The 23,110-nt window shown below is 49.3% G+C and overlaps 1 protein-coding gene across 1 annotated transcript in view; it reads left to right on the top strand.

The window, feature by feature from the left end:
• Positions 1-23,110, top strand: part of Zfhx3 (zinc finger homeobox 3) — a 243,177-nt gene that overhangs the window by 63,418 nt on the left and 156,649 nt on the right. Inside the window, 1 exon segment of the mRNA XM_048437325.3 lies at positions 15,076-17,837. Coding sequence (XP_048293282.3) covers positions 15,122-17,837 — 2,716 coding nt within the window. The 5' untranslated portion in view covers positions 15,076-15,121.

The following is a 23,110-nucleotide window of genomic DNA, read 5'->3' as shown; positions in this document are numbered from 1 at the left end:
TGTTCAGGAAGCCATTAAGGGAAAATATGTAACCACACACATTCCCAAACTCAATTGTCCCTTCTTAGCCGTGCTCAGATAAGAGACTTTCAAGCGTAATTAATCCAAGTACTATTTAACGTGGCCTTGGCTATTCTTCATCGCAGCTTGTTGGCCCTGAGGTAGTGCTGGGAGCAGAAGGAGAGGAGAGACCCCCTAGGCCGTCTCTGCTGGCTTTCTTAGGGTGCTAATGTTACTAGTAGCTGCTCACTTCCTGTGGGGTTCCCAGTGGGGTAAGGAGAGATTTTCCTCTGTTGTTTTCTTAGTTACTCAGTCGCCTCTCTGAAGTAGCCTACCGGAAAGAGATCTCCGTAGTTTTTCTTAACCGAAAGGACCAGCGTAAGCAATGGGTTTGGGAATTGACCTGTGGGATGGGGAAGAGGCAGAGAGCAGCAGTCTGGATTGCAGGCCACTGCCCGTCCACCATATACCCTGTTTTCTTACTGCTGCGAGTTCCTCTTTAGAATCTGGAAATCTCCCATTCACACCGAGGAAAAGCAGCCCTGGGACCACATGCACCTGGCTCACAGTCCTCAGTGCCTGGCAGTGGATACTTGCAGCTTCTCCACTAGGTGGTAAGGAAGAAAATTGAAACTAGAAACAACTCTGTAGCCCAGTATGGATTTGGGGTGTCTCTAATCATCCATCCGGTAAAATGGGTCATTTAGTAGAGGATTCCACGGTGTGATCTGTGTCACCATTGTGGTCTTCGAACAAGAGAGTAAGTGAGTTTTCATCCAGGGTCTGTGAAGCTGTCCAGTGGAGCCATTTGAAGAGCTGGGGTGGCTGTGTGGTGAGAGGCTGCGTTTCCATGCGCCTTCATGTGTGTTGCCCTGCTAACGAGTCTTCAAAGGGTAGCTCTTGTTTGTGTTGTCATGGTGCCAATTTCTGAGCCTCATGCCCAAGCTACTGGTGGTGAGCACTCTGTGTGGCCTGCCCTCATCGAGAGGGGAATGGGCTTCTATTTTCAGAGTCATTTGGAGGTGGCTGTCAGGCGGGGGAGACTTTCCTTTCCCCTGGCCCACCTTGCCTGTCACCCATTATCTGTGACAACTGGTTGGCTGAGCTATTGGTGGGGACATACTTCCCCGCCAGGAGAGTTGGATGGGGTTCTTAGGTACTGGACAGAGCTGCCACAGAACCAGCCCCCAGTAGTGTGTTGTCTGCACTTCATACGTCAGACGTACATCCAAGACAACTGAAGGACTGGCCTCTAACTGCATCCCCGAGCTGTAGATGGAAACAGGCCCAAGTTCGGTTCTCTGGCGTTCGCACAGCCTTACACTTTGGCAGGTACTTCTGCTGTTCAGAGAAAAATACCCAGTCGTTCAGGGACTCTTGTGAGCTCCTCTTTGTGTTTTGCTAGTGAACTTGGCGTTGATAACCCGTTCTACCAGACAGAAACCACAGTTCACTCTCATACCAGCTGTACGTGATAGGCCGTTCCCCCTCAACCATTGTGTTTATGGATTTGCTTGGCTTCGTATATTTCTGTTCACATCAAGCCTTGAGCAATTTTAGAATGAGAAATAATGTCATACCAAAGATCTACAAAATACCGAGATAATCAGAGGAGTCTTTCATGAATTATTATATATTATTGGATCTTCTGTGAATATATGTATATATAATATATATATATATATGTATATATGGCATTCACATATTCCCACTATGTTACTTAAGATCACTCTAGAACAGTGATTCTTAACCTTAATTCTGTGATCCTTTAATACAGTTTCTCATGTTGTGGTGACGCCCCCAGTTGTAAAATTATTTCATTGCTACTTCATAACTGTAATTTTGTTACTGTTATGAATTATAATGTAAATACCTGATATGCAGGATATCTGATATGTGACCCCCATGGGGGGGTCACGACCCACAGGTCGAGAACCACTGCTCTCCATAAAGTATACTATTTATTTGTTGTGGACTACGTGTTTGGTGCACTAGGAGATGAGCAATGATACAGGTGATCTTTGCAGCTTACAGTTCAGTTGTGGAGCTAAAGACAGCCAAGACATCAGAGATAATTGTAGTGAGGAATCAGGACGGGGGAGGGCTTTCTGTGAGCTAGCACAGGGTTCAATCACCCAAGGAAAACTTGAGGGTGTGTCTCTTAAAGGTTGTCTTGGATCTGCATAGATTTTGGGGAAAGCGTGGAGCTGCAGGCACAGTGATGAGAAGGCCTAAGTCTGGGGAGTTGAGACTGGCAGGAAATTTAATAACGTATCATTCCCTCCTTAGCTACGGTTTCTTTTTGTGATTTCAGCTCCCTAAGGTCAGGGTTAGTAACATGGAACCGTTAAATAGAAAATTCCAGAAATAAGCCGTTTATATATTTATTTATATTTATGTTTTTAAGTTTTATTTTGTGTGCTGCTCCAGCCAGTGTGGTAAACGCTCCTGCCATCTTGGTCCACTCGTTGTGAGTCATAAGCCATCGCTTTTGTCTAGTGGGTCTGTGCTCTGTGCTACCCACTTGTTCATCATTTGCTAGTTTTCTAAGCCCCTTGATTATCATGATGTTGAGGTGCCCTTGTTCAAGCAATCTATTTCATTTAACAATGACCATTCAGTATAAGACTAGTAATGCTGGCAACTCAGGTGTGCCAGAGAAGCCCCAAAGTGCTTCCCTTAATTGAAAAGGCCCAAGTTCTTAGGGGAAGGAAAGGAAATCTGTGTGCTGAGGTTGCCCAGGGCTATGGTGAAAGCAAACTCCTCTCAGGAAATTCAGGAAAAAGGGAAAAGAAGCTCACACAGCTGTGTGCTCTTACACCTCTAACTGCAAGAGTTATCACCACCTTGGATGGTGTCGCATTACGATGGAAAACTCATTAAATGAAATTTGGTATTTTTCTCAGTTTGAGATGTCCTGTTGGGGGAGCTTGGAACCGAAGTAGCTTTCCCTGTAATGAGAGGGCGGACCCGAGACTGTGTGTGGAGAGTTTAAGATCGAATAGTTTGGCGGTTGGTTCTTGGGGAGGGAAAATAAACTGGTTTTTCTGTTTTCTACAATCAAAGATGGTACCAGAAGTTCCTTCTAAAGAGACTGGGGCAGACAGCAAGGGGCAGCTCCCCTTGAACATGCGATGCCAGGCCAAGTCGTGAGCGATGGAAAGCTAGCCACTTAGAGACATCTTGTGGTCTGCTGAAAGTAGTAGATGCACATCCAAGCGATAAGTCCGGAATGGAAATTTTTGTTTTGGGAGTCAACTCATAATTTCAGTAATTGAAACCACAGCAGTAGTTAAGGTGGTTGATGTACAGAGATAAGAGCCAAGGGGAAAAAGTACCCTGATGCTTAAATGCCATAGGAGAGCCTCAAGGAGGGGTTTCTGCGGGTTGCAATCTTAGTGAGTTTTATTGGAAAGTATATCCCAGAGAGCGCAGGAATGGGAAGAGGGCAGGTGATGTGAAGATTAGAGAGGGTGGGGAGCCGGGAAAGTTTGTCAGAGAAGTGAAGTGGGGTGATTTAAGGAGCAGTTCTCAGTGCAGGGGAGATGGCAGAAGGTGGGTGTAAAAGAGTAAGAACCAGAGGCCAGGGTGACCTTGGAATCCTAGAGACACACTCTCCTTGGCCTTCTCCAGCAAAACACCTGATTCTGACCCCCCACCCCCCACTCCCCATCCTCAGTTTGGGTGTGGGGCCTGACATCTTTGCAGTTTCATTGAGTCCCATCGTGGGTTCTGCTCCACAATGGTCTAGTGCGGCAACCCTCTGTAATCACTGAAAGAAGAACTCACCATAGACCAGACAGACAGCTTTTGAGGAAGTGAAGCAGTGGGCAGCCTCCACTGTGGGAAACTGTTGTGATCCAGAGGGACAGGAGCGTTGCCTGAACTGCCCTGTGAGTAGGTGGGACATGGACTCTGGCTCAGTCCAGTAGGAAGGATCGCCAGTAAAGTCCCACGAAGCCCTTGGATTAATGACCAGGGCAACGCCCAACAGCCCCTGTCGTAGGACTAGCTTGTGTTCCCCAGACATCCCCGTTGTAGAACTAACTTGTGCTTCTCCAACACCCCGTCATAGGACTAGCTTGTGCTCCCAAACGGCAGACGTAGTCACTGTTGAGATGCGGAGGAAGGCTGAAACGCTGCTCCTCACCTGCCATACCAGCATCTTTCTTTTTCTCTCAAGAAAAATTTACGCCCATGGGCCATTGCTAGCGGGACCTGGAAGAATTTCCTTGAAAGGCAGATTGGCACATGCCCGAGTCTTGAATGTTCTTCTTAGAAATGTATGCTGAGGAAGTAGAGCTCTACAGAGTGGTTAAGAGTGAGGTCTCAGAGAGGCTCCTGTGGCCCCGGAGGCTGACATACACTGGCCTACAGTTTGTATTCAGCCTCGCTAACCCCTCTGTCCTCATCTGTAAAAAGGGTTCTTGGAAGAATCTAGTGAAATGATGTCTTCAACAGAGTTGCTTGGAGCCACACCTCGCCCTACTGAGTGGACTCCGCCAACACGGCAGCCACTCATATTTATTGTTTTGTTTTTCTCCTGCATACAAAGATTCATGGGCACTTATTGCAGACTTAACCACGAAATATTGGAGACTATTTCCATGTCTAGTAATAACATTTGGTAAAATTCTGTTGCATGTGTAGGTGCAGCATCTCTGGGGCTGCTGCTGCTCACTTAGGAGGCACATTTGATGTCATGGGAAAACTGCATGCTAAATTAAGTTAAGAAGAATCCTTCCCCTTATAAGGAGCAGGACATCTGAGGCTGATAAAGAAAACCTGTAACTATAGCTACAAAGAGGGGAAGCCTGAGAAACTGCCTGTGTTCCAGTCCTCTGGCTGGTGGAATTACAAGCGATTTTTACTCTAGATTGGGAGTCTCGTTGTGGATATCTGCTTCTTTGCTTTTTTTTTTTCTTTCAATAATGAGCTCACACGACTTTAATCAGGAAAAGTTATTTAAAATAAATTTAACATCATGAGATGCCAGATTGAAACGATAATGGACCAGATGGCCTGTTTACACATCGTCTCCTGGCTTGCTCTCCGCGGCCCCAGCAAAAGAGGGAAGAGGCCAGAAATGAGGCTTTTGAGGAGGACCTGGAAGAGCTAGGAAAGTTTTGGATGCTATCAAAGGAAGCATTTAAGCATTGATTTCAGTTTGCCTGGGGGGACTTAACTGTGGAGATTCCCAGGGATGGGTGGAGATGGGTTGTGCACCTGCTGGTGGGAGGGTGGCTGACGGAGCCCGGAAATGAATCTCCTCTGGTTGGTGAAGAGGAGGATGGCTTCAGATCTTGGAGATGGAGTGAGTGAGTGAGTGTGTGTGTATGTGTGTGTGTGTGTGTGTGCATGCGCACACTCACTGATGATTGGCAATTAAATCCAGGTCAGGAGCATGCGCAGGCCAGTGGTGGCCAGAGGATACGATGGGAAGGTCTCCACAAGATGCATTCAGATGGTTAAGAACTTTCCCACATGATTAGAGACGAATATGGAATTGGTGACTAAATACCAAATCTATATTTAAAATACTGTAGAATAGAATAGTAGCTGGCTTGTCTTTTTTTTTAAATAAGTAGTTACAAATATAGTAAACTTTTTTTTTTTTTTTTGTGGTTGTTTTGCCATACATGCCCCTTCCCCCGTCCTTTCCTACGGATGAAGTTCTCTGGAATATCAGTAAGGCTGGTTTGTGAGACCTCGCTCTGTCTGTCTCCGATCTCATGACTGCCACCCTCCCATGCCCGCCCCAGACCCACACTAACCAGAATATCTTGGTGGCTGAGTGTTTCCTGCAGAAGGGACTGAGCCAGCACTTTTCACTTCCCAGCAGATTTATGTCCATGCTGCAGAGAGTGTGGGTGCGTTTATTAGCAGACGTGAAGCCCAGGGCCTTCTGGACAGTAGGCATCCTGCTTCATGAAGACTCTGCAAGTATGTGTCACCTGGCCGCAGTGGCAGACTCCTTCTTGAGGCTGTTGGGAAAGCACTGCCGAGCCCATGGAATCTCACCTGTTAGTAAGTCACGTTTACTAACTTGTGTGCATCAGTAGACAGATGCTGGAATTGTGTGAAACCTTTACCGGGTTTTAAGCTAAACAGATCTGGGCATCATCTCTTTGCCCCTTGGATGAGGTTCCTAGTGTTTTATTTTATATTTATTTTTATTTTCTTTCCTTTTTTTTTTTTTTGTTTGTTTTTTGGTTTTCTTGAGACAGGGTTTTGCTGTACTTTTTGAGCCTGTCCTGGAACTAGCTCTTGTAGACCAGGCTGGCCTCAAACTCACAGAGATCCGCCTGCCTCTGCTTCCCCAGTGCTGGGATTAAAGGCGTGTGCCACCACTACCCGGTTTATTTTTATTTTCAGTTGTGTGTTTGTGTCTGTGCGTGAGCACATGCCACGAGTACAGGTGCCTGTGAGGACTGGAGGTACCACGTCACCTTGGAGCAGGACTTAGAGGCAGTTGTGAGCTGCTCCGTGTGGGGGCTGGGAGCCAAACTTAGGTTCTCTGTAAGAGAAGCAAGTGCTCTTACCAACTGAGCCAATCCTGAACCTCCTTTCCATGGTGTCTCTCTATCTCTCGTTAGTGAGTGTTTATTCATTGTGTGTGTGTGTGTGTGTGTGTGTGTGTGTGTGTGTGTTAACTCTAGTTGACTTGACACTGCTTATTCTGTGGGCTACTAGAATTCCTTGATGGGGCTCATATTAATCTTTTTTTATTTTTTAAATTGCTTTTCACTAAGGTAGGAAATGTAGCCAAAAGTTGTGATCTGTCATGGTTTTCTGAGTGTTACATTATGTGAAATTCTACCCAAGTTAAAATGGCATATTGATTTGCCTTCTCCAATCAGAGGATTCTACCCAGAAGCCTTAGCTGCAGAAAGGAAGACTGGTATTTTAGTCTGTTCGTCCCATGCTTCCTTGCCCAGCTTTGAAACCTCTGCCCTTTCACAAGGCTGTGCCAAGAAGGAATTTCTCATAAATATAAGAACCTCCACATCCATGTGGGTTGACGGTGCATGTATATTTTTGGAGTGTTTTGTTCTGGACTATTCTGTTTTCTTTTGGCATGATTGCAGGTGTACAAAAAGTAAAATAAATAAAAACAAAAAAACAGAACAAAAAAATTCCCTTACTTGGGCTGGAGAGATGGCTCACAGGTTACAGTGCTGGCTGCTCTTCTGGAGGCCCTGGATTCAATTCCCAGCACCCGCATGGCAACTTTCAACTGTCTGAAACTCGGGTTCCAGAACCAACACCCTCACGCAGACAAACATGCAGTCAAAACACCAGTGTGCATAAAATAAAAAATAAATGAATCATTAAAAAAAGCCTTTTTCCCATCTTCATCTGTAATCATTTTGCCCACATATGTGTGTGCATACATGTACATATATGTACCACATGTTTCTCATTAAGACTTTTTAAAAAAAATTAGTAAGATCCATTACTATGTAGCCCACCCACGGTGGCCCCAAGCTTACCTTGTAGAGCTCTCTCCTGCCCCTGTCTCCTGTAGTGGTGTGTGTCTTGCCATCCTAGCTCCTTAAGCTGTTTGGGGATCGAGGCACCAAGCCTCCTTACCTCTCATGTGTCCAAGCGTACCTCCTAACAGACTTCGTCTGTGTAGCATAACCAGCACAGGCTCCTCCTAGCCCACCCACAGACCACGTTCAGACTCCACCAATTGTCTCTCTTACGTCTTTCCTAGGGAAGGAAAACCACAGAGATGATACATTTGTCACATCTCCCTACCCACCCTTAATCTGAAACAGTGTTCTGCTGGATGCTCCTCTGTGACAACAATGTTTCTGAGGAGTGGAGAAGGACTTGGTAGACTTTGCTCGGTCCGGGTTCATCTGATGGTCCTTGTTGATTAGATTCAGGCTTGATGTTTCTGGCAGGGAGGGGGAATGTAGTGTACCTCTCAGTGTATCCTACCAGGATTCCCACGGATGTCTGTCTGTCCTACTGCTGGTCACTGGTCGCTTGATAAAGCTGTTATCTGCCAGGCCTCTCTAAGGTAACTGTTTTCTTTCTGTGGCAAGAAGCGTGTGTACGGGAAGCGCAGATTGTAAGAACTCCCCTGTTCCAGTTAGTGCGCACATCCACTGATTCTCTCCTGGATGGATTCTTATTAGGGTGGTGGTTATGAGAGGATGATTTCTGAACTTGATAGGTCTCTCTCTCTCTCTCTCTCTCTCTCTCTCTCTCTCTCTCTCTCTCTCTCTCTCTCTGTGTGTGTGTGTGTGTGTGTGTGTGTGTATGTGTGTGTATTCTTAAGTTTCTACCCTAAGGAAGAACTTCGCTTTCACGTTTGTTTGAGTTTTTCTTCATAAAAACTCTGAGTTGTGAATTCTTATTTTATGTATCAAGTATCAGTCCTTTGCTGTTATTTAATTTTCCTGTCCCGGCTGTCCCAGGTATGGTCGGCAGGAGCCCCTTCAGCTCACTCCTGTGTCCATCTGAGTCATCAGCTTAAGGTGCCCTTCAGTGGAAGACAGACGCTCTGTGCTCACTGTACACTCTTTATGTTTCTGGCTAGGAACTGACCACCTCTCCAGAGCCCCCAGATCTGTTGCCTGAAACAGTCTAGAACTGACCACTTTTCCAGAGCCCCCAGATCTGTTGCCTGGAACAGTCTAGAACTGACCACTTCTCCAGAGCCCCCAGATCTGTTGCCTGGAACAGTCTAGAACTGACCGCTTCTCCAGAGCCCCCAGATCTGTTGCCTGGAACAGTCTAGAACTGACCGCTTCTTCAGAGCCCCCAGATCTGTTGCCTGGAACAGTCTAGAAGTGACCGCTTCTCCAGAGCCCCCCAGATCTGTTGCCTGGGCATCTCTTAAACTGGAGAGGGTGGTGAGGGGAGATGTGTCCATAGGTTAGCTCTCATTCTCTTGAAGTGTTATAATTTCTCGCAGTACCTTAGGTTTTTCATCCACAATTTTATTAATCATCTATCTCATCTTGGTTGTGAGGTACAGAGGTGAGTTGTGTGGACAGAGAGCCACTCAGAGTGTTGGGGTGACCTGAATTGCTGCCTTTAACCATGTGTGTAGACTAACCTTCTAACTCACCGTGTTACAGTTATGTCTTGGTAGTTTGGAGCTCATTCCAACTAGTCAAAGTCTCCCCCGCCACACACACCCCTCATTTCTGCTATTGTAGTACTTTTAGTTTTCCCTGTTAACTTTCCGTGCCCCGCAGGGTGATGTGTGCCTTCTTGGTGTCATCCCCCACGTTGTTGATTTAAGTGAGCTTAGTGGAGACAGGACAGCATCCGGTGGCAGCCCAGTGTAGGCCTCGGCTGCCATGTTGCCTTGAAGTGGTGGCATCCACCGGCTCTGGAGTCACGCAGACTCTGTCGTCCGAGAGATCTTGTTCTTGAGATGGAAAACTTGAGGATACCTTGGTAATGGATGAGGACACCCTTTGCTGCTTTTCTCAGGTCACCGAGTCCGTGCTTGGTTTACTCTGTGTTTGTGTTCTCAGCAGCTGATTGCCGAGGACGGCCCCCTCTGCCGAGCGCTTTTCCTCAGCACCTGCTGATTCTGCATGTGCGGCATGTGCTCATGGGACATTCTTCTCACTCTGACGTCATCACCTTACCCACAAAATTGCTGTGCACACACATCATGCCCGCGCCTTGTCTGACTTTATGTGACTTTGGAGGACGCTGTTCTGCACACGCCATACGTGTTTGTCCTCAGGAGAACATAAGCGTTCCCTGTCATCTGTTGGTGAACTTTGTAGTAGGTTCGTAGTAAATAATGAATGAGTACGTTTTCAGGCCCATAGCTCCTAGGCTATGCCTTCTTTTTCAAGTTTCTAATTTACCCTTATTGCATATTTATGATGTGTGTGCATATGTGAGAACAGGGATGTGTGTGACCGATGATTGGTATGATACAGTATACATGTAGAGGTCAAAGGCTAACTTCTAGGACTTGGTGTTGTCCTCTGCCTTTGGTCCTGGGGAGTGAAGAACAATTGCTTTTACCCACTGAGCCATCTCTCTGGCCCCTGCACACCTCTATTTTATTTTATTCTATTCTATTCTATTCTATTCTATTCTATTCTATTCTATTCTATCTTACTTGATTTTATGTGTACCTGCGTGCAGGTGCTCCAGGGACCCAGAGGTGCCAGATTCCTTGTAGCTGAACTTTCCAGGCAGTTGTGAGCTGCCTGATGTGGGTTCTGTGAACCCGATGTGGGTCCTGCACAAGAGCAGTAAGCTCTCTAAGCCGCAGAGCCGTCATTCCAGTCCTGTTATGCCGTTGCTTTCTTTTAAAAAAAAGGAAAGAAAGAGGAGGGGGAGTAATGAGGATATCGGACTTGCCTTCCATGACTTAGTAGTGGCGTCCCTGCTCACCTTGCCCTCCTGTGCTGATCTCATGGTGTCCAAAGGAAGAGGGCTGCTTTGAGCTCTCCTGTCTGGATTGATAGGTGTGAGCAGTCCCTGATCTTGGAATAGCCTCTGTGCACATGAAGGTCTAATGCCAATATTGGCTCTCAGGATGCTTCTCAGACACCAAAAGGAAAACACTGATTGAGTGTCTAAGAACACAGACCCTACAGCAGCCACCTGGCTCTGTCATTCAGACTACCCGAGCATGCGCCGCCTCAGTTTTATATCTCGGAAATGGGGCTAAGATAGCACCATAATCATAGCACCCCTTCCAAGTGGTTATGATTCTGCCCATAGGTATTGTTTCAGTGCCTAACTCAGTAAGTGATGGTTTCCATTATGAGGGCTTTAAAAAGCTCGGGGAAATATAGGCACCAGGGAGGAAGTGAAGTCACCCATAACTTCACCTCCTCAAATTTACCGTCATAAAAATTTTGATAGAAATATGACAATGGCTGTATCCATACCAACTCGTCTTTCACTCGGTTTGCAGCTGATCAGCTTCCATTGCTTGTAAATGATTTCTTTAGAGTTATCAGCCTTATAACATGTTGAATTCCATGAACTGTAATTTATTTAGTCTCTGTTTTTGCCCGATTATTTCCATCTCTCTCTTCTTTTTCTGTTATAAATCTTATTATGGACAATTTCGTATGCCCACACATCTCCCGGGTTGTTTCCTTGAAATACATTCCTAGAATGGAGAAATTGCTGAGTCAAAACATGTTGGCAGTGTGTGCGGTGCACTGCCTGGTTCCCGGGAGAAGGGCGGTCCTTACATTTCTCCCCGGGGCAGGGGGAAGAGTCCCTGGAGGACCAGGCATCCTTGCGCTGGCTGACGTCTCTGGTGATGCCCCACGTTATTCACAGAGGCAACAGTTTCTCTTGCTGTCTCTATTCGCTTTGTTTTTCTTTCTCTCCCCCTTTGTTTCCCTTCTTGGTTTTCTGCCAAACAGCCCCTTGTGAAAGGACCGCCTAATTAACCCTGTGCTAATTAACAATTTAAAATTACACAGTGTGACTGTTCATGTTTAATTCTCTGGGAGCTGAAGCATCAGCAGGAGCCCCCCTCCCCTTCCTTAGAACCGCACACCCCTACCCAGCCTACTAGAAAACTGTCGCATTTTATCCAGCCATGTCTCCTTCATGGAATAAAACAGAGCCTTCCTTACACACCCTTTAGTTTAAAGAGGGAGATAATTGCCCGGATGAGTGGTGTGTCACATTGTACCTGGTAGCATTTCATCCTTGAAAAGCAATCTTTCCAAGAGGTTGGTGTTTACAAAGCTGCAGTGGGCTTTAAAACAGGAAAGCACAATGTGGGGGTGCATACAGCTCCCCGTTTTGTTGGGGTTACTTATTCTTAAGGTGTTAGAGCTCTTGTGCATGGGGTACTTTGCAAATGGCAGACTTAAATGCTAAGTAGAATGAGACAGTGGACAAGACTGTATGTGTGCAAATGCTTGCCGGTCACTCCTGTGTCTCCCCTCGAACTTAGTCATTGGGAAGATGTGCTTTATAAAACCTTACTGAATTCTCAAGCAAATAAGTGTTAATACAGTATTGAGGTGATTTAAAGGGAACCTGAGGGAGTGGCCAGGAAAGATGCATTGGCCCGCAGGAAGAGTTCAGAGTTCTGGTGAGCCAGACTGGAGTGCGTGTGGGCTGGGTCGCAGCCTGAGGGCTGGGCTAGAGGGCTGAGAAGAGGCTTGTGAATTTTGACTGGCAGGGCTTCCCGTGAATGTGTGGGGACCCACTCGGTTCCCAGGCCGCCCTCTGTAACTGAAGAACATTGATTTTACGGGAAACCATGTTTACAGACAGAGCGCTGATCGACCTGCCGAGTTGACTTCTGCCTCCTTAAGTAAGAACTACCTTTTTCTTATTGACTGGCTGATAAACAGAGCAAGCACGCTGGGTGGGAGAGTAGTGGATGCCCCGAGGCCCATGAGCTGCCAGCCTGGGCCAGATGAAGAGACCGCTTCATGTCAATGCACCCCCACCCCCACCCCATCCATTCCTTATCTGCCAGGCATGGGGGCAGAGGATGTATGTGGCCATCCTTCTCCGATCACCTGGCAACATGGGAACCAGGCACAGGCAAGCTGGTCGTCCGGTGAGGGTGCTGTGAAGCAGTGTCCCAAGCTTTAGTTCAAGTTCCTCGGGGTGATGTGGACATTTGCACGTTTTGTGTGGGGTGGGGTGTGAACCTGGAGTCTGCATGTCTCAGGACAGTGTGATTAGCCCATGAACCAACCCCCTTGTTTTTCACAGGGCTGTCCAACCTTCTGCTTGGTCAGTGTGCATGAAAGAGAAGCTCCAGAACGGGCAGCCCAGGTCTAGAAATGGGGTTCTCTTTCCCACCTGTGTCTTTATGGGCTGTCAGCTTCCTGTGAATGAATCCTCCAGCTCAACCCACTGGCCCAGGGTCACCAGCTAGTTTATCTGCCTTTCAGAAGTGGCCACAAGGTCATTGCCTGCTTGGGACTAGAAAACAAATTAAGGTTTTGTTTTTTGTTTTATTTTTGTCTTTAAAGTCCCAACCCTTAGCTGGCCCATTCGTGGAGGAGGAAGAAGAGAGTCGAGCAAGCAAAGCCCACCAATTAATTGGTAAATGCTAGCAGGTTTCTCTGGCCCAGCCCAGGCTGGAGAGGAGATTGGCTTTGCTGTCGATAAACAAGTCCCTGGTGCAGCATCAAAGCTGTTCTCCTTTATCAATCGTGGCCTCCCCTTCCCGCATGTTCCTGTAACTTACCAAGCATTTATGACATTGATTTTACAATCGGGCTGTTAACCCTCCCGCCCCTTCAGACCTGCCAACCTTTTTGGCTTGAACTGCCAATCAGGTGTCATCCATCCAATCAGGAACATCCTTAAAGAAGAGCCTCCCCAGATTCTCACCTGTATCCCAGCTAACCCAATGAAGCCCTGGTTCATTTGCCACCGGGGTTTATTTAGCGCAGTGATCGGTTTCAAAAGAGCCCGTCGTTTCTAAGGCGTGCAGAGCTTTGCTGTCTCCGAGACTGTGGTTATCAGTTGACAGCCATATGCATGTGAGTTTCAAACCAGTCGTGGCACGTTCTTCGAAAAAGTGATTTCTTCCAAGGCTTCTGCCAGCCTGCCTTCTCCCTCTTTTCCCGAGGGGGAGCTGTTGGCTCACTCTGTAGTCAAACCTGGAGAAATACGAAGAGAGTAAGACAGGGTTGCCAGGAGATGGAGGGGGATGAAACCCGGCCAAAAGCTTTGTCTGCTGCTTGTGCAAGAGGTGGTGGAGCAGGGGACGGATGGCTTGGGGTCTGTGGGGAAAAGACCAAGCTCTGAAAGAAGTGCTGAGCCACCTGTAGGAGGGCAGCAGCAAGGCAATCACCACCCCTGCCGTGTCGGTGATGTGGTGATGTCGGTGATGTCTGATGTCGCAGGAGCCAGGCAGCCTGTGATCCGTTTCTACCTTCCCCAGGGACGGGAGCTCTCAGAGGGCAGGTTCAGCTCAGTAGCTCTCTGGAGTCGGAAACGGAAAAGCCCCAGGGCTGAAGGACAGCTGCTTGGGTAGCAGCTAATAACTAAGAGGCAGGTGTAGAAGTAGGGCTTGCTAAGCCCAGCTGCTGGCTCTGCTTGTGCTAAGACCTTTGCTAGGGAAAACCCACCGCGTGCCTGGTGGATGGGCTTCCTGCAGATGGGGCTAGGCTTTGCCCCCCGCCACACACACACACACACACACACACACACACACACACACACACACAAGGGTACCAGCAGATTGAAAGTCCGGCCGGTTCTTATTCTTCTTGGTGCCTTCCTATTTTCATTGTGAGCTCGGCTGAATCCCAGACAAGGAACCTTTCCTGGTTTGGGTGGAGGAGATGGGAATTTGGGGGTGTCTTCGAGTTTGATAATGAGAGCGTTGGTCTCTGGTGGGAGTTACCCTGTAAGGTTTACTGCTCAGGAAATGGGACTTCTGTTGCTTCCGAGACCTGAAAGGGAGGGATGTGGCCGCTGGCCCCCTTGGGCCCTTTGCGTTCACCTTCGCCCTCTGAACCTTGTAGACCTTTGTTTGAACTTACCAAACTTGACACACGGGCACCGAAAAGCACCTGATCTCTCTCCGTCACTGGACCCTTCTCAGTTTACCGCTCTCCAGCTCCCTCCTCTCCTCCTCCCTGATGCCCCCCCCCCCTCCAAGTGTCATGCACTTGGGATGACTTCATGTAAGCTCTCTGTATGCAGGAGGGCCCTTCCAGTGAGCTCGCTGGGTCCTGGAAAGATAACGGGCCTCTTCCACTAGGGCTCCCTGCCCAGCCTGACTCAAAGTCCCGATGGCATAGAGTGAAAAATTTCAACCAGTCTGTCTCTAGGGCTAGAGTGACAGACAGTGTGAAGTCAAAGAGGTGTGTTCCTGACCGCTTTCCCCACTTCCCGTTCATGACATGGACCTGGCTCTGTTGTCCATGGCGCTGCTTGCCTTCTCTGTACTGCACTGTGCAGGGCCATGTCCCCCAGCCTGCCTTCTGCCCTGCAAGCTTTGTGTTGTGGGTATGGACAGAAGCTGCTTAGAGCACTCGGTGCGGGACCTTAGCCTTGGCCCTCCTAACCTCTTTCCTTTCTCTCTCTCTTTCCCCTCTCTCCCTCCTCCCCCCCCTTGCCTCCACCCTTCAGGTCCGATCCGTACTGGGTGCAATGAAAGCTCCACGCAGGCCTTACCATGGAAGGCTGTGACTCGCCCGTCGTCTCGGGGAAGGACAATGGGTGCGGGATCCCTCAGCACCGGCAATGGACTGAACTCAACAGCACCCACCTCCCCGACAAACCCAGTAGCATGGAGCAGCCCACAGGCGAGAGCCATGGGCCCTTGGACAGCCTAAGGGCCCCCTTCAATGAGCGCCTGGCGGACAGCAGCACCTCGGCCGGGCCGCCAGCCGAGCCCGCCAGCAAGGAGGTCAGCTGCAACGAGTGCTCAGCCTCCTTTGCCAGCCTCCAGACCTACATGGAGCACCACTGCCCTGGCACGCGCCCCCCACCGCCCCTGCGAGAGGAGAGCGCCAGCGATACCAGCGAGGAGGGCGAGGAGGAGAGTGACGTGGAGAACCTGGCCGGGGAGATCGTCTACCAGCCAGATGGCTCCGCGTACATTGTCGAGAGCCTGAGCCAGCTGGCCCAAAGCGGGGCCGCGTGTGGCAGCAGCAGTGGCAGTGGGCCTGTCCCCTCGCTCTTCCTGAACTCTCTCCCCGGGGCGGGGGGCAAACAAGGGGACCCTTCGTGTGCTGCACCCGTGTACCCGCAGATCATCAACACTTTCCACATAGCCTCATCCTTCGGGAAATGGTTTGAGGGCTCAGACCAGGCCTTCCCGAATACCTCAGCCCTGGCGGGGCTCAGCCCTGTCCTGCACAGCTTCCGCGTTTTTGACGTGCGACACAAAAGCAACAAGGATTACCTGAACAGCGACGGTTCTGCCAAAAGCTCCTGCGTATCCAAAGATGTTCCCAACAATGTGGACCTGTCCAAGTTCGATGGCTTTGTGCTCTACGGCAAGAGGAAGCCCATTCTGATGTGCTTCTTGTGCAAACTCTCCTTTGGGTATGTCCGTTCATTTGTGACCCACGCGGTGCACGACCATCGAATGACCCTGAGTGAAGAGGAGCGGAAAATTCTTAGCAATAAGAACATCTCCGCTATCATCCAAGGGATTGGCAAAGACAAGGAACCCCTTGTAAGTTTTCTGGAACCAAAAAACAAAAACCTTCAACACCCTTTAGTTTCCACAGCTAACCTCATAGGCCCCGGACACAGTTTTTATGGTAAATTTAGTGGCATTCGCATGGAAGGGGAGGAGACCCTCCCAGCCGTCGCTGCTGCTGGCCCTGAGCAGCCCCAGGCTGGTCTCTTGACCCCCAGCACCCTCTTGAACCTTGGCGGGCTCACCAGCTCGGTCCTGAAGACCCCCATTACCTCAGTCCCCCTGGGGCCTCTGGCTGCCAGTCCTACCAAATCCTCGGAGGGCAAGGACTCTGGGGCAGCTGAAGGAGATAAGCAAGAAGTGGGGGATCCAGATTGCTTCTCCGAGAAAGCAGAGCCAGCCGAGGAGGAGGAGGCGGAAGAAGAGGAAGAGGAGGAAGAAGAGGCGGAGGAGGAAGAAGAGGAGGAGGAGGAAGAGGAGGAGGAAGAGGAGGGCTGCAAAGGACTCTTTCCCACTGAGTTGGAGGAAGAGCTGGAGGACAGGGCCCCCGAGGAGTCTGGAGCCACAGCAGGTGGTAACAGCAAAAAGGACCTTGCTCTCTCAAACCAAAGCATTTCTAACTCCCCCTTAATGCCTAATGTGCTCCAGAGCCTGTCGAGGGGCACAGCTTCTACTCCTTCTAATTCTGCTTCTTCCTTTGTTGTCTTCGATGGTGCGAACAGGAGGAACCGTTTAAGCTTTAACAGTGAGGGCGTCAGGGCCAATGTGGCAGAGGGCAGGAGGCTGGACTTCGCTGACGAAAGTGCCAATAAAGACAATGCCACAGCACCAGAACCAAATGAAAGCCCAGAGGGCGACGATGGGGGCTTTGTCCCTCATCACCAGCACGCCGGCTCCCTCTGCGAGCTTGGGGTTGGGGAGTGCCCCTCGGGTAGCGGTGTGGAGTGCCCCAAATGTGACACGGTCCTGGGCTCCTCCCGCTCCCTGGGCGGCCACATGACCATGATGCATTCTCGTAACTCGTGTAAGACGCTCAAGTGTCCCAAGTGCAACTGGCACTATAAGTACCAGCAGACGCTGGAGGCGCACATGAAGGAGAAGCACCCGGAGCCCGGGGGCTCCTGCGTCTACTGCAAAAGCGGGCAGCCCCACCCGCGGTTGGCACGAGGCGAGAGCTACACGTGCGGTTACAAGCCTTTCCGCTGTGAGGTGTGTAACTACTCCACAACTACCAAAGGCAACCTCAGTATTCATATGCAGTCCGACAAACATCTCAACAACATGCAGAACCTGCAGAACGGAGGGGGCGAGCAAGTCTTCAGCCACAGCGCTGGGGCGGCCGCGGCTGCGGCAGCTGCAGCCGCCGCCGCTGCCAATATCGGTAGCTCCTGTGGCGCCCCCTCCCCCACCAAACCAAAAACCAAACCCACGTGGCGGTGTGAGGTGTGTGATTATGAGACCAACGTGGCCAGGAACCTCCGCATCCACATGACCAGTGAGAAGCACATGCACAACATGATGCTGCTGCAGCAGAACATGACCCAGATCCAGCACAATCGCCACCTGGGCCTCGGTAGCCTGCCCTCCCCAGCCGAGGCCGAGCTCTACCAGTACTACCTGGCCCAGAACATGAACCTGCCCAACCTGAAGATGGACAGTACCGCCTCGGACACCCAGTTCATGATGAGCGGATTCCAGCTGGATCCTACAGGGCCCATGGCCGCCATGACGCCTGCTCTAGGTGAGGCTGACCCCCTCGGGCTTGTGTGCTTTCACCTTTATAGGAGGTTTGTTGCGTTGGGGCGGGAAGCACGTGGAAGAGGTCGAGGTGTGTAAATTGGTTTTGATTTTTATCACCTTGAATTTTTTTTTTAAATGGGAATGTCTCACAATCCAGTGTTTTCCTTCAAGAATTCCTTGCACTCGCTGTGTGCGTATGAACAGTTTTATGCATTCGACAGAGCTGTGCTTATACTCTGGCTACATAGGGCCAGGATTAAAACTCAAGTGTTGTCTCTAGTTTTTGGCTTATGGTCAGCTTTCCTTTACCGTTCCCATCCTTTCTCTCTTCTCTTTCTCAATTTGAAAAATTGCCATAATCACTCAAAACTTTTGGGTTCCATTAAATATTTATTAAAACTTACAAGAAACCGTATCTGGGACCATCACCTCAATAATTTAAACGGGGACAGTCATCATTCTAATAGGAGCTATTGAAAGCGGTAACATATCACATTGAAAACCCAAAAGCTGGCTCTGTGCCGAACTGGGAGCCACGGGGTGATTTCTGGAGTTCTCTCTGTAGCTCTGTGGATCTTGATGAAAGAGGCACGTTCTTATCCTTCCTTAGTTTGGATGAGTTGTTGATTAGTGGAGTAGGGAATGAATTAGGAATTCAATTGCCCTGGGGACACGGTCATGAGTGGTGTGATATAGCTGAAGGACGGAAGAAATTGTAAAAATTGTCCTTCAAAGAAAGCTGACGTTTTGATAGTAGTTAGATGCTGGCCAGTGGGGCCTCTGTTGGCCAGGAGAAGCAGTGCTGCCTTAGAGACGCTGAGTGAGCTACACCCAGACCCCAGCTGTGTTGTCAGCGTTAGTAGTCAGCTTTCTGTTAATGCGGCAGGTGCTTCAGATGTAGAAAGAAAACCAGTTTGTCTCCCAGTCTGGGAGGTTTCAGTCGGTGGTCAGTGGCGCTATTGCTCTGGGGCCTGGGGTGAAGCATTGGATCATGGTAGAGAAAGCAAGGGGCTGAAGAGGAGAGGAAGGGGTCAGGGGTTCCACATGACTGACTGGCAGAGTTCCAGCTGGGTCCCACCTCTTGAAGGTCGTTTACTACCTTCCCGTTGGGCCACAGGCTGGGGACCAAGTCTTTAACACATAGCCCTTGCCGGGGGACATTTTTTCAAACCATAGTACCAGGTCTCACTGCTCAGCTTGGCACATCTAAAATAGAACCAGAAATGAGAGATTTGGATGCTGAGAGCTATGAGTCATGATCAGTTTTTTTTGAGCAGCAAAGTGTACAGATTGACTTTATGAAGGCTAATATGATGATCGGGTCCCCTTTGACCCCACTTGGTGTTCTGTTGGTGGAGCCTAACCTGGTCTTTATTCCCTGCCTCTACTGTCAAGCCCTTTGGGGATCTGTGGAGAGACCCTAGTTAAGTAGAATTCTGTGATCAGCCTGGGGAATAAGTAGTTTTCTTAACAACACAGTGAGCGCATACCTTTATTTGGACTGGGTAAGTGCCCGGAGGCCAGATCTCACCGATGTGCGGGTCTTCACTTTGTGTGGGGCGTCAGGACTTGCTAATGCGCTGTGTTTCCCAGTATTCAGCTTGTTCTACCTGCTCTCTGTTTTCACTGTGAATTCATGATATTTGAGCCTTGTTTTCTATCTTGAAGCATGAGCCTGTTGATCTCTTATGACCAAATGATCTGAAGACGTTTTGCTGACTGGTCTGGTTAGCCCATGAAGGCACAAGAATCCATTGTCTTACTTGTCCCAGAGTGAACCATGCACCCCAGGAAGGCTGGGTGTTGGTCACTAGTGTTTTGAAGTCTGTTTCTCCTCCTCTCCCCATCTCTTTCTCTGTCCGCCTCACCAATAGGAATTAGGGACAATAAAATTCTGGCAGTCAGGTCTTCAGAATAAACTGGGGATTCCCTCCATACCACAAAAGCACAGAGATGGGGTGACTTCCCATTGACAAATCAAGGTCTTGCTAGCTACTTTGAAAATCAGCAGCTGCTATTTGCATTGAGCGATGGAGACATATACTGTGGGCTTTTTTTTCTACTTAGTGTCTTTGAGTTCCAGGGCACCACAGTTCTTAGTGTCATCAGGCACAGAGGGACAGATCCTTGTGTCCAAACACACCAAGGCGATTCCCACGATCTGTCTTGGAGTAGAGCTGCCCCAGGGTCTTGCCCAGTTCAGTCAGGAAGCGCTCTTGAGTTACCGGCGCTGCAGTTGGATGACGTGGGTCTCCAGAGATGTCCCGCCCTTTTGGCGGCCATGAGGTCTGTTGGGGTGACAAGAGTCGCAGTTGTTGCATGTTGCACGGTTGACCAGGTATACGGACAGGAGGATGTGTCCATATGATTTGCGGAGGAGGTTGTGTGGCCTGAGCAGGAGAAAACAGGCAAGTGGAGAAGCTGCACATTGCAGTGCCTGCTGCAGTTAGGCTACTGGTGAGGTGCTAGAGGGTATCGGACATGATTGGGTTCCACAGTGAGGCGAAAGGGGCTTTTATGAACTGTCGTCTTTTGGACCAGGGTACCATTCGTGCCTTCTTTGACAGGACCTTCTCTTTAGGTACTCTCCTGGAGATGCTGTCATTCTGGTGGTCATGAGGAAGGTTACGCTCATTGGTCTGGTCCGGCTGAAGTGGACCTGCCACCATTTATAGACAGGATATTAAGACTTGCAGTCATGTGACCATCCTCCCAAGTCTAACATAGCATCAAGAAATGGGTTTTCCTTGCAAGGCATTTTCCTTTTTCCAACCAAGCAGCCTGGTGGCCATAGAGCACTCGCTTGTCATTTAGGAGCCCCCCCCCCCCCCCCGCTTTCTGCCTTTGCTTTTGTGTTTTCTGATTCCTGCCTCTTGAGGCTGAGCTGCTGAGTGGGCTCACGTGCCAGGGTGTGAAGCCTGAGCTAGTTGGATCTCTGTCACAGGCGCATGGTCCTTCTCAAGGCCCATAGAGGGCTCAAAAGAAGCGGCCTGCTGCAGCCTTACTTAGGCAGCTCCCAGATGCCTGTGGATCAAGTGAGGGTCATCTAATTCACTGGAGTTGAATTGACTGTGTGGACTGGAAGGATTCTAATGCCTTGGCTTTTCTCCAAGGCGGAGTCTTGGCGGGAGTCCTGGCAAGCTCCCCCCCCCCCCCCCCCCCCCGTTTCCCGCTGCTCCTCTGCTGGGCCTGCAAACTGGGGATCGGAGCGGTAGCTTGTTCTCTCTGCTTCTTCCGAGGGCTCCTAAGGTTCCCCCAGACCCGCAGCAAGTGTCAGTGGATTTTCCCGGTAGAGTGGCGGTATTGATGTGCCGAACTTGTGTTTGAATTGCGGGGAAGAGGTGATGCTTCAGGTGGTTGACATCAGAAACAAATATGCGTTTGCTCCTGTCTCACCCTCTGGGCGGTTTTTGCTTTGAGTGAACACCGAGTGTGTTTTGTGGATGTTGCCTATCTTTATCCTCATTAAGGATAGAACTTTTTTTCCCCCTCTTTTTCTCTTCTTTCTTTCCCCTTTCTTATTTTTTCTCTTGCTCTAAAAAAATGTCATAGTTAGGGTTCCTCTCACCGGGGAACGAGGGGGAGGGGATGGTAAGAAAGACCACACACAGAAAGCTTCCTGAACCTTCTGGAATGCACGCGTGGAAGGTCTCTGTGGCTTCTTACACTGTCTGCAGACTTCGAATGTAGCTGGTCTGGCTCAGTGGAGGCCGTCCTGAGCTTTCGTAGTCGAAACAAAATCTCTCTCGTCTTCATCATCATTGTCATCTTCATCACCTTCACCACCACTGTCGCCATCATCATTTTGTTTCCTTCGATGAGCCACTGACTTGAATTCTAATCAGTCACTTAAAAAATAACCTCAGTCAGGCCACTCGCAAAAGGTCAAGTTTAAGTATCAGTTGGAGGGTGGGGGCAGACCTCGTAGTTCAAGTGTGCATGTGTTCAGAGGAGAGGTAGGAATCAGAAGCTGCCAGTCAGCTCCTGAGTTACTGTGCCCGTCTAGGGGATGGAGGGAAGCCCGCAGTTCCCAAGGCTTTCTCATGGTGTAAGTAAGAACTGGTGTGTTAATTTTCCACCAGTGAAAGTGAGCCTTCCCCTGGTTTATGCAGGGCAGTGATGGACTGAAAATGGTCGGGGTACAGAGACCTTTTTTAGGGAGTGTGAGCTGGCAACCCCGCCCCCGTCTATAGCTGCCTGTCTGGATTTACTTCCTGAGTGTGTATCATTTGGTACTTTTGACCCTCGTCTGATATAATAAACATTTGTTCATGTGTGTAGTGGGGTGGGTTATTCAGCATGAGGCTGGACCTCTGCTCTAGTGTGTCCCCACCCTGGTAGGGATGCAGCTGTGATGGGGTCCTGTGTGTGGCTAGCTCGGGCACAGAGGCTTGGGAAAGGAAGATCGTCCTAGAAACAGTTAGAGGTGGGGGCGGGCAGCTCTGATGGACAGGTAGGATGCTGACGAGAGGGTGCTGGGAGGAGTGGAGGGCTCGGCATCAGTGTGGCCATCTCCACTAATATTTTTTTAATTATTTATTTATTATGTATACAGCATTCTGCCTCCATTTATGCCCGCATGCCAGAAGAGGGTACCAGATCTCATTACAGATGGTTGTGAGCCACCATGTGGTTGCTGGAAATTGAACTCAGGACCTCTGGAAGAGCAGTGAGTGCTCTTAACCACTGAGCCATCTCTCCAGCCCCATCTCCACTGATATTAATGGCAATAAAAAATTCTGTTTTAGCCAGGCAATGGTGGCACATGCCCTTAATCCCAGCACTTGGGAGGCAGAGGCAGGCTGATCTCTGTGAGTTCGAGGCCAGCCCGGTCTTCAAGAGCTAGTTCCAGGACAGGCACCAAAGCTACACAGAAAAACCCTGTCTTGTAAAACCAAAAAAAAAAAAAAGTAAAATTTTGTGCAAGCTCCCCCCACCCCCACCCCCTTCCTATGGTGGTGGGAAGTTTTGCTCATCAGCAATGCTATAGGTGATTTCTGGGTACAATTTAGAATCTTCCTAAAGGCCTAGTGTTATAGACTGCTCTGCTTCTTCTTGATTCTGGAGGTAGACTGGAGTCTGGAGTTTCAGATTCTGTTGTATTCGGAGGGTCATACAGACTTACCATTTTTCCTAGAACATGAGAGAGAAGGGAAATTGAAATCATTCAGGAGACTGAGCTCCCCAAATTTGTCTAGATGTTCTTTTTGAGACGGTGGAAAGCCCAGAGCCTTCTGCAAACCACGGAGTGTCCGAACACAGCAAGAGGCTGTT

Source organism: Myodes glareolus, chromosome 22 (assembly GCF_982192425.1).
Source record: "Myodes glareolus chromosome 22, mMyoGla1.1, whole genome shotgun sequence".
NCBI lineage: Eukaryota > Metazoa > Chordata > Mammalia > Rodentia > Cricetidae > Myodes > Myodes glareolus.
The sequence above is the reverse complement of the archived record's forward strand: the minus strand, read 5'-3'. Positions and strand labels throughout refer to the sequence as shown.